This window comes from Phalaenopsis equestris, unplaced genomic scaffold, assembly GCF_001263595.1.
Source record: "Phalaenopsis equestris unplaced genomic scaffold, ASM126359v1 Scaffold000002, whole genome shotgun sequence".
In the NCBI taxonomy this organism is placed as follows: domain Eukaryota; kingdom Viridiplantae; phylum Streptophyta; class Magnoliopsida; order Asparagales; family Orchidaceae; genus Phalaenopsis; species Phalaenopsis equestris.
Window position 1 is genome coordinate 32,292,876 of NW_018164444.1, and position 14,811 is coordinate 32,307,686.

Below are 14,811 nucleotides of genomic sequence, written 5' to 3' on the forward strand. Positions count from 1 at the left end.
TAATTAATATATATGACACTTAAAATTTTGTTATTTATAAAACTAGCCCCCAAATCATTTTTTTTACATATAAATATAAAAAAATAATAATATAGATATGTCAATAACTAAAATAATAATAGTAATAATAATAATAATAAGTGTGGGGAATCTCCGCCGTTCCAGAATCTCTCCTCGATTAATTCTAGGGTTTCATGCCGAACATGGGTGAAGAGGAGCAGCAGCAATCGGGGCTCTTCTACGAGCTCTGCTCTCTGGTCCTCGCTCTTCTTCGTTCTCCCCACATATTCTTTCGCTCCGTCGGCGCCCCCTGTGGCTCGCCACAGCGTTTAGAGATTTCCCGTGCGGGTCTCGCTTCACTTTTCCTCGGGGTCTCTCTGGCGCTCATGCTTTGTGGGTCCATCACTTTCGTGCTTGGCTGCATCCTTATGCCCTGGGTTATCGGTTTCGTTATCGTTTTCTATTTATTAGGGATCGTCTCTAGCTTATCTGAAATTGGCAAGGCGATCCTCTGTCACCACCGAAGCCGCGCCTGCGAGGAGGGGGACGAAGGGGGCCCCAGGTGAGCTAGCATGTTTGATAGATTACTCTCTATTTTGATGAGATCCACATTTTTGTGCTTTGTTAACCCCGAAGAAAATGGCTATTTTTTCTGTTTGATTTCTATGTTCAGTTTAGATTATTAGAGTGCGCGCATAGAAAGATGATGGTTACTTTTCTCTATGGTTTTGGTTTTTAAACATTAAAGGATTGATTAAATTTTTAATACTTTAATGGAATGAAAATTAATTAATTAATATCATAGCAATGAAATAATGAAAGTTTAATTAGGTTTCTATCTTCTAACAAATTTAGTTAACTTTTAAAATTTGATAGCCTTTTTCAAACAATTTTATAGGATTTAATTGGATTTATTACCACATAATTTATGAGAGCTAACCATTTCAGAATTTACTAAATCTGGATTTGCATGATTTAGCAAATCCTAATAACTTAAATCTCAGAAGTTGCCAAATAACCCCCTCAGTTTTCCTTAGATTGAAATGGCTTAATTTTTTTAGGAACAATTCTTGGATTTATAATCAGATATCGGGGCACACATAGACTAGATATGCATTTATTCATGTGTTGCAGGCTTATAGGCTATTTAGCATTAGGTTTTGGTTGTTGAGTGTTGCCATTATTCTTTGTTTTTTTTTTCCGGTTTATGCTTTTAAAATCATTGGGGACTCGGTGTGAATGATCAAAATTATCAGAAGAGTTGCATTGGCCCATACCTATTTTGCTCGGACTGGATAGTAGAGGGTGCGTTAGATGCGGAAGAAGGTGAAAATCTTGGTGTCTCTAAATTTTTTTCTTTTAAATTTCTTCAAAGAGCTTAGTTTTCGTACATTCACGTGGGAGTTATTTATCTACAATAGAGGATATTTTCTTAAAACAACTAGTGTGACATCTCGTTGCAATTGATGGATGCAAGCAACTATTGCCTTTGGTATCTAACCCATCCCCATATATAATCTACCTTTTTTTAGTATATTACTCTCCATTAATGGGGTTCCACCTCTTTTATTTAGCTCTAAAAAATGGTAGATGGAGGGGCTAAGGCCAAATGATGATAAAGGTGATAATAACCCTAACTGAACCATGCCTTTGTTAGTTTTAATTTTAGACATCAGCTGCTCTATCGGAACCTTATTCAATAATAGTTAAGTCTTTAGTGTGACATTTGATATGAGCGACCAATGTTTGAGCAGTGTTATATCACCATACTTGGATGAGTTGAGTCCACTCATTTGGGGGTTTGAAGAATAGGAGGATGAGAATAATTGTGATCTTTTTTTTTCTATGGGTTGGTGAGAATAGCAAAACAAATGAAATATAAAGGAAAATATTCAATGATTAAAGACAATGATTCCAGCGATTCAGATGTGTTGCTTATGTGTGCTATAGAGGGATGTGATGATTATTAGTCATGTGTAAGGAATATAATACATAATATCTCTTAGTTCTCACAAAGCTTGCCATATGACCATAATTATGATGCTAAAATAGCTTGGGAGGTGTATATGGATTTAGCTTGTCATTATGAAATGTTAGTGGTGCTATTTATTGTAACCTTGCTTTGTGAGATAAATCATTACTCATTAATTGATTGCAAGAAGAAACATCATTCTTGTCAGAGTTGGATTGTCATCAATCTCATCATTAATTGTCGTAATAGTGTCTATAATGGATGCCAAAATCATCTACCTCCCATAATTTTTTTATAGTAATAGAATTCAAAATGCCTACGTTAACTAATGTTGTTAAATGTAGACATCCGGGATTTTTTTTCGATCAACAATGGTTGATATGCTTTCTTGAGAGGCTTTGCTGTTTTGCAAGAAAATAACATTGCCTTGACCAATGCTTTTCCTTCAGTGCTTTCTAGTTGCACTACATGTGCATGGGAGGCAGCATTGGATATATTAAGATTTTAAGGATAACACTAGAGTTGTCATATAATGGAGAATTTAGGAACAATGTATTATAGAGAAGGCCTAGAGGATAATAACAATAACAATAAAGCCTTAATCCCACTACGTGGGGTCGGCTGCATGCCTGCGTGAATCATTTTTCTCCATTGCGTCCTATTTAGTGTCATATTTTCATTTAGTTCTACTAAATTAAGATCATTTTTTTATACAATAATCCCAAGTTTTCCTAGGTCTAAGTCTGTCTTTCCTAACATAAGTCGAATCTAAAACATCTACTCTCATCGGATTATCAGATGGTCGACGCTTAATGTGACCAAACCATCTAAGACAACTTTCTCTAATTTTGTCCATCATAGAAACTACACCAACCCTATCACGGATATAATCATTTCACATTTTGTCTCTAAGTGTAAAGCCAAATAACACTTTAAGGCACAAATAACAATTTTGGTTTATAGGTGCTTTTTAGAGTATCTGCAGGGCATTTATCTTCCTTTTTAGATGCATTTTGGAGATGTCAATTTACAACATTCTAGTGATATTAATATATGAATCTTTGTTGACAACACGATATGCTTTTGGTGGAATTACGAAAGTATAAGTTTGTCGTAAACATAAGGCGCGGTGTTGAGACGCTCGCGATGACATTTTGAGTTCGATGTAGTTTTAGTTGTCTTAGTTTGTGCTCTCTAGTTGTTTTAAATGCAATAAGTTCATGTTGTCTGTGCCTATAAAAATGAGAAATATTTTGATTACGTTGGCGGATTTGCAGCACTGTTTCAGATTATCTTGATTAGTAGTTGTCAGATTTCTTGGTATAACATATGTTCCAAACTTCTGTTATCCCTTACATGGCTTTGGTATCCACTTTTTCCTCTATCAAGACTGTATTGATTAGAAGTCCACCTAGTATTTTACATATACTGGATATGCCTGCCTTATTTGTTATTTTCGTTTTTGATTTTGCTAGTGGTTGATTATTCTAATTTTAAGATATGAAGGATTCATGGTTGCTTTGCCCAGTTTCCTAATTCATTAAACTTTCTTAATGTTGCATTTTTTTTTTACTTCCCTTCTTTGTAGGATCCCGTACCTTGAATCTTACTCTATTTAACATCATCTTACACCATAGCTAGTTGTCACAGACAAATAGTCCCACATTGGCTAGGTGTAGGGCCGAAAAGCAAGCAGTATTTAAGTCCTGGGCTGCCACCCACAAGGGCTCTTTTGGGAGGTGACAAGTGGTATCAGAGCAGATTACTGCCTACCATGTGTGTGGACTCTCCATGGTCCAGTGGGACCCTCGGTGGAGCCGATCCGTGACGAGGGCGTCACGTGATTGGGTGGAGGAGAATGTCACAGACAAATAGTCCCACATTGGCTAGGTGTAGGGCCGAAAAGCAGTATTTAAGTCCTGGGCTGCCCACCACCCACAAGGGCTCTTTTGGGAGGTGACATAGTGCTCTAAAACTTGTTCTTTAGGTTTGAAATTTGAAAATTTTCAATTGGAAGTTGCAAATTTTGACCAAATATCGGGGCATTTTGAGGAGCTGTTGATTTTTTTTTTTATTTTTGGTTATAAATAGCATCTCGAGGCATGGTTTCATTGATGTATTATTAGATAAAAATTGCATTTTCTCTCAGACTTGTGTTATAGTAGAATTTTAATTCATCATGCGATTCAAGCTTAATGTCATCTTTTCGGTGATGTTTTTCCTTCTACCATTGTGTACCATGGACCTTTCAATTGATATCTCCATTGTTCCCTCTATTTTATCTTTGTGATTAGTTTTTTTGGTGTGATATTGAGAGTTAGTTAAATTTGTGGCACGCCGGTCTTTTTGTGCTGTGAATTCTAAACCATTATGTTTTTTCTTATTCATTTTCATATTTCTAATGAAAATTTAAGTATTAAATAATTTTAAAATATTATTTTGAGTGAACCATAATCGCTTTCATGTTTGGAGTTATAGGAGATTAATATTTAGCTAAAATAAAAGTTGAAAAATTGTGAATTGGATCTTCTCCATGTTCTTAGTGCATATCATCTTGTGTTTGCTTTAATAAGACTTTATGATGTTCTGCATCAAATTTGTATCATAGCCTCAGTTTATATCAAAATAACTAGAGGTGCTGTTGAACGTCAGGGTGTATTAATAGATCTCCTAAGGGAGGGATTTTGATTGCCTGGCCAATCAATTTAAATATTTAAGCTTGGCAAGCTAAAATACATTGGTTAACTCCATGAGTATGTAGAATCAATAAAAACAATATGGTGTTCTCCCTAACTAAGTTCGTTTCAAATGCACTCATGCAGTCCGTTATGTGAACATGTAATATCCGCTCAAAATTATGAACATATTTTTATTATTTATGTCGCGGTTTGATTTCATGAAACTCATAAATTTATTAAATGTAATAAACATGAAATTAATTTTACTAACTATACTGCTAATCCTACCATACTTGGTTAGATGGGTTTTCTTTCACAAAACCTAGAAGTTATGTGGCCATCTAGTACACTTTGCATGACTAGTGAAATTTCAATTCAAGAAATATCTTCTTAAGATGCCTCATGACTAAATACTTTATGAACAATAAAAAATGATTTTGGTCTGATCAAAGCTAAAATACCCATATTTTTCATTTTTACCAAAGTTTCAATGGTTTGAATGTGGTACGCGTAAATGCATCTTTTCGGTAGTTCAAAACATAACCTTGGTGGTTCATTAGTTCAACAAATTACCTGGGTGCTTGATTTGTAAATATCAATGTTTCGGGTGCTCTGTGATGATTAAAATTGTTGTGAGATAAGTCGGTTAATCACACAAATATATGTATCAAGTAATATACGATTTTTGAGTCTGCATATCGATCGCACAGGGAAAGTGTCAAAAATGAATTCTGATGGGGAATGCCTTGTTTACTATCATATTGAACTTGGTTTGAAGAGATTACGATTGCAAGAATAAAAATTCTTCAATCCTGCACAAACAACAAACAACAAATAACAAGATCAAGAAACAACCAGAACTAAGAGTCTTGAGTGTTTTTCAGAGGGAGTAAAGCTCATGCCCTTGTGACTCAAATGCAGCATGTTCTCGTGATTTTTTTAGGAATTCCCTTGCGTGATAGCTGCAAATTAGGGACAATATTCTTCTCAGGCTTCATTTGAGAAGGCAATGAAATTTTGTTCGATTAGAGGAAATGACGATGCCTGTATATTTTTTTGTTTGATGAAGTAGGGAACGAACATCTCCCGAAGTTTTTTTCGTAAGAACAACAAAATTTCGTCGTTTCGGATCGCTACTAGCTTCCTCCAATTCGGCGAACCCCACTTTTAAAAAAAATGGTGAAATGACAACGTTGCTTCAAACGAAGCCTTGGCCTATATCTAAGTCATAAAAAAATGTGAAAATCATATTACGGGTAAGCAATACTTAACCATGCAATGTTTCTCAGGACTCTTTGTATCCCTTATTTGGGTTGCAAAATCCTAATGATTGTATGTTTATTCCACCATGTTTTCACGTGTTAACTTGTTTGTTCCACTAGGCAACCCTAGAAGACCGGAATCACAAGAGTTTTAACGCCGTAAAGTGGTTAGATCAAGAGTAAACTGAGTGCAGAAAGTTAGCTCAACAACGTGTATACATCACAAGTGTAGAAAACATTTTTGGGGAAAACACATTCAAAAAAACCACGAGAACATCCTATCCTTACATGACACGAGCATGAAAGAATTCTAGCTACTCATCAAGGGATTGAAAAATACAAAACATTTCATTCAAATCATTGAAAGAAAATAAGTGTAAAAAAAAGTAAAACTTACAATCCAAACAATTACTCTCCATAAAATCACCAATCCTCGCAGTACAATGAAATTTGCTCCACTCTGTCTCTCCCACAAGCTAAACCTTTCTCCCACAATAACCCTCTCAAAGATCAAAGAAAACAAAACCCTAGGAGCTTTCTACTTCAACAAAGAGGAAGAAGACTGACAACTATCTCTAGATGCAGGAAGAAGTAGCCTCCAACATATTTTATCCCCATCATTTTGTATGAAGTTATCAACTGGGTCAATAAATTTTGAAAAAATAATTTAAGATGCATTGCAAAGGTAAACATTGAATCATTTTTAAAAACATTCATAGGATTAACTAACTTCAGCAAATAAATTCTGAAGTTGTATGCCATTGCTCTTTAACTTATTTTTTTTTAAAAAAAATTAAACTATGACCTTCTTCATTACTCTCCAGTTTTAATTTTCAATTCAATATCATGTAATAATCCAAATTGAAATGGTAGAAACATATGTCGTATAATGGATCTGAATTCATTAGTGCTCATTTGGGGCAGTTTTTCTGGTCAGTTATCGGCAATATCTCTGATGAGAAATAGCTTCTTCAACAAATCTTTTAGAGTGGCAACTACAATAAAAGGGGCACTTCCATACATGCCACCCAATTCCTTTGTATATACATATCTAAAACTTAAACATTGTTTTTTTACATTACTTAAATAATATCACCATTTTAACTTTTTAAAAATGATCCCCCTTTTTTGATGCATAGGTAAGGTGTTATGGTATGTTTGTAAAAATTGAAGTTCAGAAAAGTCTTTAATATCAACAATTATTTTTTAAAATTTGCAAGTATTTGTCCATTCAGTTGCAGCTGCCCCAAACAAATTTCATATGTTTCTAGCTATTAGCTAATTTGCAGCAAGTTTCTAAGTCCGATTTCCTTCGCTTTGCATTGCAGGCCAAGTCTTCTCCGCCATGAAAGCTGATAACAAAGATCCCTACACCATCCTTTGTTTTTCTTCTTTAATTTATCTTCAGTAAGATTTTATAGCAGACAGAGTTTCCATAGCTTTGACCCGAGCAACCACTAGGTGTAGAACAGGGCATATGCAGCATTGTACATAGTTATTTGCCATTTATATGATTAAGATTGTATTTTTTATAATATTTTGATACAGTTTTCCAGTGATTAGATGATGCTAGACATTAGCAACTCCGGCATTTGGCATTTTTTTATATTTGATTCAATTTATGAGAAATTTACATACTTACCCCACATTTCTTATGTATTTATATATCTAACACCTTAACTTTCATATTTGCATTTATAACACTTGCAAGTCTTTTCACTTATAAAAAAATAAATAAATAATAGTGACATATTTGATGTAATATTAAAGATTTGAGATGGATGTGATGGATATGTAAATACATATTTGTGGTTTGTATGTTAATGCTGCGTAAAAAAAAAAAAAAAGTTTTTACGGAACGGGCGGATGCGACAACACGAAGTTGTTCTTACTTTGGCACAAATAGCACCCAAATTTTTGCATATTTTCGAGCATAGTTTTAAAGTGCACCAAAGTGTAATGTATATAAATAAATAAATGATATGTGTGGGATATGTAAATACGTAAAAATTATGTACTGGGTATGTAAGTTTCCCTTTTAAATTTATTTTCATATTCCTTGTAATTATTTACTCCTCATCACAATTTTAATTAGAGATTTTTAAATTTTAAGTTTAGTTATGAAGTAAATAACATATAAATGATTAAATCAATAACCCCTCATCAAAACCAATAATTTTTATTTAAGAGATTTTTTTTTATGTTTTTAAATAATTGAATAATTAAATCACTTGAGTTTATCTAGCAGCTGCAACTTATTGAATAATCTGCTGATGTTGATTAAAAATAATCTGTTGATAAGTTAGGTACGGTGACTATTATAAATTTTTATTCTTTTGAAAAAGTCAGACCGTTGCAAGAAATTTGCTACAGCACCTAGATATGTGCGGTGTGAAAATGTTATTTTTAGTGTTTTGAAAACGTATAAACTGTCAAAACACAGTTTACCCAAACAGACCAAATGTGTTTTCAAAGTATCACCGCATCAAATAAGCTGCTCCAAATTGGTCATTAGCCTTACTCCTCTAGTTAATTTTGACTGCATTGACTTTGCCTCCATTCCATAGAAGAAAATAAAATATATTTATGGTTTTGATACACGCATAAAACTATTTATATAACTAACGTTCTTTATTTTATTTATAAATTTCACTCAAAAGTTTAAATTCTATTTCAAATGAGCCTAGTTGTACCAGTCACCGTCTTCCTCCTGGATTTTATCTCTTGAGGTTTACTTCAGAAAGTTCAAAGATCGCAACTTTTGCCCTAAAAATGAACAGTTTTCAATCTCCTCCGTGTTCTTTCTTCAACAACCGATGGCTTGTCTTCGTCGGCGCAATATGGGTACAGTCCGTCGCCGGGGTGGGATATCTCTTCGGCGGCATATCGCCTGTGATTAAGGTTTATATGGGCTACAACCAGCGCCAAATCGCAGCCCTAGGTGTCGCCAAGGATCTCGGCGGCAGCGTTGGGTTTCCCGCCGGAATTCTCTGTGAATTTCTCCCTCTCTGGTCGGTTCTGTTCATCGGCGCTTTGAAGAAAGTTATGGGATATGGCTGGATCTGGCTCATCATCACCGGACGAGTGTCGGTTCTGCCTCTTTGGGCGGTGAGTTTAAATTCGTCTGCCTTCAAATCCGTCGATGGTTTTGGTTCCCGACAGTATTAACTGTTTGGGTGAGTAGTTCGTTTTCCTGCTTTTCATAAATTTAGGGATTTTTGTTATAGTTGATTGTGAATCTCTTATTTGTAAGATTTCGCTGGGATTTAGTGGTTCTAGTTAATTTCATAGATGGATGGATTTTGAGCGAACAATGAAACTGAGCCTTCTGAAAAGAATTTAGAATTTAGCAGAAATTTGTAAAAAAGTTCTGAAAGAGCTAGAATTATTCAAAACAGCAGTTGGAAATGCAGTTTTTAATGATAAAAAAAAAAAACCATCTTTGGTGAAAAAAAACCAAATTTCCCTTTACACTGAAAAGAAAACTTGTGTGCCGCCCATTGTGTGCTTTTGCTGAATTCTGCTTCATAGTTTATGGTCATTTTATGCTTACCTGCTGCACATTTTACAGATGTGCATTCTTCTCTTTGTTGGTAACAATGGAGAAACATACTTCAATACAACAGCACTGGTTTCTTGCTTGCAGAACTTTCCTAACAGCAGAGGGCCCATAGTGGGCATCTTGAAAGGTTTTGCTGGCCTGAGTGGTGCAATTTTGATTCAGATATACACCGTAATACGCTCTCCTGATGATGCTGCGCTCATTTTTATGGTTGCTGTCGGACCTTCCATCGTTGTAATAGCCCTTATGTTCATTATTAGACCGGTAGCTGTGCCCAAGCAAGTCCAGCCTTCAGACAACTCCAGCTTTGCTTTCATTTATAGCTTATGCTTGCTTTTAGCTGCTTACTTGATGGCTACCATGCTCCTTCAAGACCTTGTTAACTTGAGCCATAATTTCATTATCATGTTTACTGTTGCCTTGATCATTCTACTTCTATCTCCTATCACAATTCCTTTAATCATAACCTTTGGTTCTCATGCTGCTTCAAGCGATCGAAAGGGTCTGTTATCCGAGTCTCAAAGGGAGGAGCCGGACGAACTAATGGTCTGTGAGGTAGAGGTTGAGAAGTCTGACGAGGTTGATTTGCTTCCTGAATCAAAGAGGATGATGATGAATCAGCAGGTGCAAGCAGAACTGTTTCAGGCTGCACCTGTGGGAGCTGTAAGGGTGCAGAGCAGGAGAGGGTTGAATAGGGGGGAGAATTTCACCTTGTGTCAGGCTTTCATAGAGGCAGACTTTTGGCTTTTGTTTATCTCTCTTTTGTTGGGATCTGGTTCAGGTTTAACTGTTATGGATAATTTAGGACAGATGAGCCAGTCTTTGGGCTACGATAAACCACACATTTTCGTGTCATTGATTAGTATATGGAATTTTCTTGGCCGAGTTGTTGGCGGCTACCTGTCAGAAATAATTGTGAGGTATGATAAATGTTCAAAAACAGACTTTTCTACTTTTAAGTTCTATATTTGAAGTTCATATCTTTCAACTGACAAAGAATTGATTTTGAGCCGTTTGGTGCAACTTTTTGATTGTTGTTGTTGTTGTTGCAAAAACACATAGCATCTGTTTGGACAAATAAATTGAAGAATTTTCTCTTACTTTTCCCAAAATTTGATTTGGAAAAATAGCATCTGAGAAAGCATACTAAAAACAGTGGTTAATCAGTCATATTTAAGAAAGGAGAAATCCTAAACTAAATTTGATCAGCATGGGATTTTAAATTTATTAAATTTATTTTGAAATCAGTGTAACACGTGATTAATCAATCTACTATTGCATTGCACTTATCTTAAGGCAAATCCACTGCTTTTAAAATCCATCTTGACTCAATTTATTTCCTTCTAGAAAATCATATTTCTTCTCGCGTCATTCTGCCCTTTTGCAGGGATCATGCATATCCAAGGCCTCTAGCTCTGGCAGTCTCTCAGGGTGTAATGGCAGTAGGACATTTTTTCATCGGTATGGGTTTGCCGGGATCATTGTACGTTGGAACACTTGTAATAGGGCTCGGCTTTGGAGCTCACTGGGCTATCGCCCCAGCTGCAGCGTCAGAGCTGTTTGGTATGAGAAATTTTGGGTCTTTCTATAATTTTCTCACTTGTGCAAACCCTGCAGGCTCTTTGATATTCTCAGAACTTATTGTAAGTAATATATATGATTATGAAGCCTCTAGGAAAGCTCACATGAGACAGAAACATGGAGATAGGTTGGAAGAAGAGGGGCTGAGGTGTGAGGGAGCGATTTGCTTCTTCTACTCTTCAATGATAATGTCTGGATTTAGCATCATTGCAGTTATCTTGAGTTTGGTTCTTGTTTATAGAACGAAAGTTTTCTATTCGAATCGTTATGAAAAAAACTCCTCTTTGAGCTGCTTATAAAGAGTGATGATTGCCTCCTTTGTTCTGAAGTGGAAGCCATGGTTGATTTATGAGTTTGCTGTGAATACTTTGTCATTCTTCCTACATTTTGTTGTATGATTGCTCCTGCATCATAGATTCTTATTTCTTTGTTTTTTCCCCCTTTTCTTACATGTCAAATATTTGTTTTTTGAGGATGTGAAGGTTCTATATTAAGCTTTTATTGTAATTTGTAAACATACTGATTTCTATTATATTGTAGAATTGTTACTCTTTGTTGCTTGCCAAGCTCTATCTGATATTATTGGTGTTAACTTAGGGTCTGTTTGGCGCAGTTACAGCTTCTCAGCTTTTCAGCTGCGGTTGTGCTGCCCCAAAAAGCTGTTGTGGGGAAGATGCTACCGGGAAGCTGACTGTCTGTTTGTTGCAGCTATGTGAAAACAGCTGTGGGACAGTTGTTTCTAGAAAAATGATTATGTCCATGTTTAGTGAAGTTCTTTAAAACAGAACTGTGATAACGACATATTTGATACTTCAGAAGCAGAAATTCATTTCAAAGCAGAATATACAAATGACCACAGCCCCTAAGCCTCCTCTGGATGCATTAAGTTGAAAAAAAAATGTGGAGGATAAAAAGGTTGACTGGAGGCTCAGATTCACCTTAAGCTCAATCTTTTCAAGCAACGTCGTCTGCTATATATCTAACATTGATGCATGGGATGCAACAGGTACCCTAGGATTCTTGGGCCGTCCAAGCTGCTCCATGATGGATTTCAGCTTGGAAATCATAATGATAATATATCAATAAATAAATGGGTTGGGTTTGAAGAAAATGACGGCTTGGACAATTCAAATAGAGAATTTTAACATCTTAGACAAATAAATTACCATGAAAACAGGATAGCAATTCCCAAGCAAGTAATCATTCTCAGTTAACCTGAAAGTTACTTAGCTTTTGGTATCGTCACCATATATTGACAAAAAAATATAAATTGGGCTTATTTCCTTTGATTCATGGAGAACTTCTGATTAGTTTGTGAAGGAAAACAAAAAAGAAAAAATAAGAAGAATAATAATAATGATAATGATAATGATAGTAAACTATTTGAGGCACAAATTTAAGGTAGAAATACATCCTACAAAACACCCTGTAAAGCAATCCTTCAATGCATGATTTCACATCAAAGAAAATAATAGAAAGCTAAACGAAACTAGAAAAGATAGGATAAGTTTGCAATTCTCCATAAGAATGGCACATAGAGTTTGTTTCAAGGGACTACAACTGCTTGCCAATATCAAAATATTCACAAAATTTTCAAAAATAGCTTAGATCATTTTTTTCCTGAAAAATAAGCCAACAACCTTTTCAAGCTTGCAAGTTCTAGCATTTCATAAAAGGCTGATAAAAATTACAATCAAATAGAATTATGGTTCTGATTTTTAATGAATTTTCTTTGGAGAGTGAAGCAGCACTGATAAATTTATACAAAACATCAGAGTTGTGATTTCCATAAGTATGTGAATATACAGATAATTCAAAGCCAGGTCAAACAAAAGAAAAGAAACAAAGAAAAATTATAACTTTGGTTAAATTGCAAATAACTCACCGGAACGCCCCAAGTGTTGCTTGCAGATGTAGAAAAGCTGAAAGAAATGGGGAATCTTTGGCTCAGATTTACTTAGTTCTATTAAAAAGAAGCAAAAAGAAGAGAAAAAACATCCACATGTCCTCAACTAATGATACTAGCTGTGGCAGTTACTTGCAGAAGCTTAGGTCCAAGTTGCTCCACTATGGCATCAGAAAAGCAGAATCCCTTGAGCACCTTGCACAGAAATAAGGTCCCTTAAGCACCAATGTCCCAAGCGATTGCGTGGGAGGAGGAGGAAGACCTTCGGAGAAGAGGAGGAGAGGGGAGAAGCTCGTCGCATGCGATTCTTTTCTGCCTGTGGCCGGATTTGTTTCGGACGGGGTAAAAAGGCGGAATGGGGCTTGGGGTAAAAGGGCGAAACATGAAGCTTGGACGCGGGTCGGTTTTGGCTTTTCGCGTTCTACGAATATCGCCGCCCCAAACGACCATAAATCGCGAAGCCGCAACCGGCGTCGCTCCGCACTCTTGTCATCGCTCCAAATAGACCCTAAAATGTTAAGTAGATCCCAAGAATAAAAAAAACATTTAAAGTTTTCAAAACTTACTGTCAACAAAATCTTCACCATAATTCAAGAAAATGATTAATTCTATTAGTTAATGCCTTGTTGCCACTATTTGAGGAATTTTGACTACTAAAAATATGATTGTATCACAATGAGAGTGACTGGTGGACAATGCATTATTATTTTTGAAAGCACTGTTTGAGAAGTTGCTTAGTAAGGGGCATTTGAATCGGCAATGCCGGCCGACTAGTTTAACACAAATGATGTCCATCAACAAAGTAATGCAATTTTGACATAATTCACATTTTGGCTTGATTCAGTCGCTTATTGTGTGGGCTCTAAACCCACTCTTGAGTCAAATTTTGTGAAAATTTAATTCCTATGAGAAACATTATTTATAATTCTACCTCTTTCAATTTTTTCTTTCATCTATGCCAACCCCCCATTTGACCAAATAAATAAAAAATAATGATGTTGTCAAAAGGCCATTTATATAGATGAAGTCTATAGATGGATGGCTAAGATAAAGCTTTACTTTACTAATAAGATCATAATAAATTTCAAAATAATGCTTAATTTGTTATGTAGGTGGTGAGGTATTTCATCATTGATGGCATGTTTTTTATTAAGAATTTAACTATATTTTTTGCTTCTTTTTTCAACATTGAGTCAAGTGCAATAAGTGCTAGAAGAATGCTATTATGACGATTACCTTGATTTTAAATCTCATTTATATAAAAAATTAGGAGCAGGTGGGTACTTATGTGGTGTTCGACCGTCTTTTTCTGTTTCTGTGATATATTGTCGATCCAGTGGCACCCGACCATCTATTATTGTGTATTTGGCTTGCTTTATTGTTTTACTTGCATGCTTGTGTGCTTGAAATTAGTTTCGTTCTTTTTGACTTGGTGATTTTGTCTGGGAATCGTGTTGATCACTTAGATTCTTTAGGACCTTATGTTTTATGAACTTTTTTATAAATAGTTTAATAATAAAATTTTGAGACTAATTAACATTTAGACTTAAAATATTCAGTATTTTCAAAATCTACATTTGCTTTTCTACATAGTTTTTGGGCCGAATTTTAAACGGGTTGCATTGCATAGCTATATTCCACATCATACTAATAGAGCTTCCACATTAGGACTAATATGAACTTTTGTCCCGAGGAGAAGTCCACGTGCTTCTTCAACCCGACTGGCCACATAATTTTTTTATTTAGGCGCTTATGTTGGGTTGACGACTCAATTCCCGATTTGTTGACAATGGATCTCTGGTCGTGTTGGGTCGACTACCTTCATAACAAGGCAGCCTTGGGGTCCTAAT

At 35.5% G+C, this 14,811-nt stretch overlaps 2 protein-coding genes across 4 annotated transcripts; both read left to right on the plus strand.

Annotated features, from left to right (window-relative positions):
- The first annotated feature begins 157 nt into the window (after nucleotides 1-157).
- Nucleotides 158-7,474, plus strand: LOC110032168. Its single transcript, XM_020735704.1, has 2 exons — nucleotides 158-562; nucleotides 7,241-7,474. Exons 1-2 carry the CDS (start codon nucleotides 195-197, stop codon nucleotides 7,266-7,268), a joined length of 396 nt encoding a protein of 131 aa, XP_020591363.1. The 5' UTR covers nucleotides 158-194; the 3' UTR covers nucleotides 7,269-7,474.
- Nucleotides 7,475-8,224: 750 nt separating this feature from the next.
- LOC110017964 (protein NUCLEAR FUSION DEFECTIVE 4-like) lies at nucleotides 8,225-11,378 on the plus strand. 3 transcript variants are annotated; one of them, XM_020715152.1, is made up of 4 exons: nucleotides 8,225-9,020; nucleotides 9,484-10,394; nucleotides 10,862-11,037; nucleotides 11,143-11,378. In XM_020715152.1, exons 1-4 carry the CDS (start codon nucleotides 8,685-8,687, stop codon nucleotides 11,352-11,354), a joined length of 1,635 nt encoding a protein of 544 aa, XP_020570811.1. In that variant the 5' UTR covers nucleotides 8,225-8,684; the 3' UTR covers nucleotides 11,355-11,378. The 3 variants fall into 3 exon arrangements, with proteins under 3 accessions (XP_020570811.1, XP_020570810.1, XP_020570812.1); XM_020715151.1 differs by having other exon boundaries at nucleotides 10,862-11,378; XM_020715153.1 differs by having other exon boundaries at nucleotides 8,954-9,088; nucleotides 10,862-11,378.
- The last annotated feature ends 3,433 nt before the right edge of the window (nucleotides 11,379-14,811 follow it).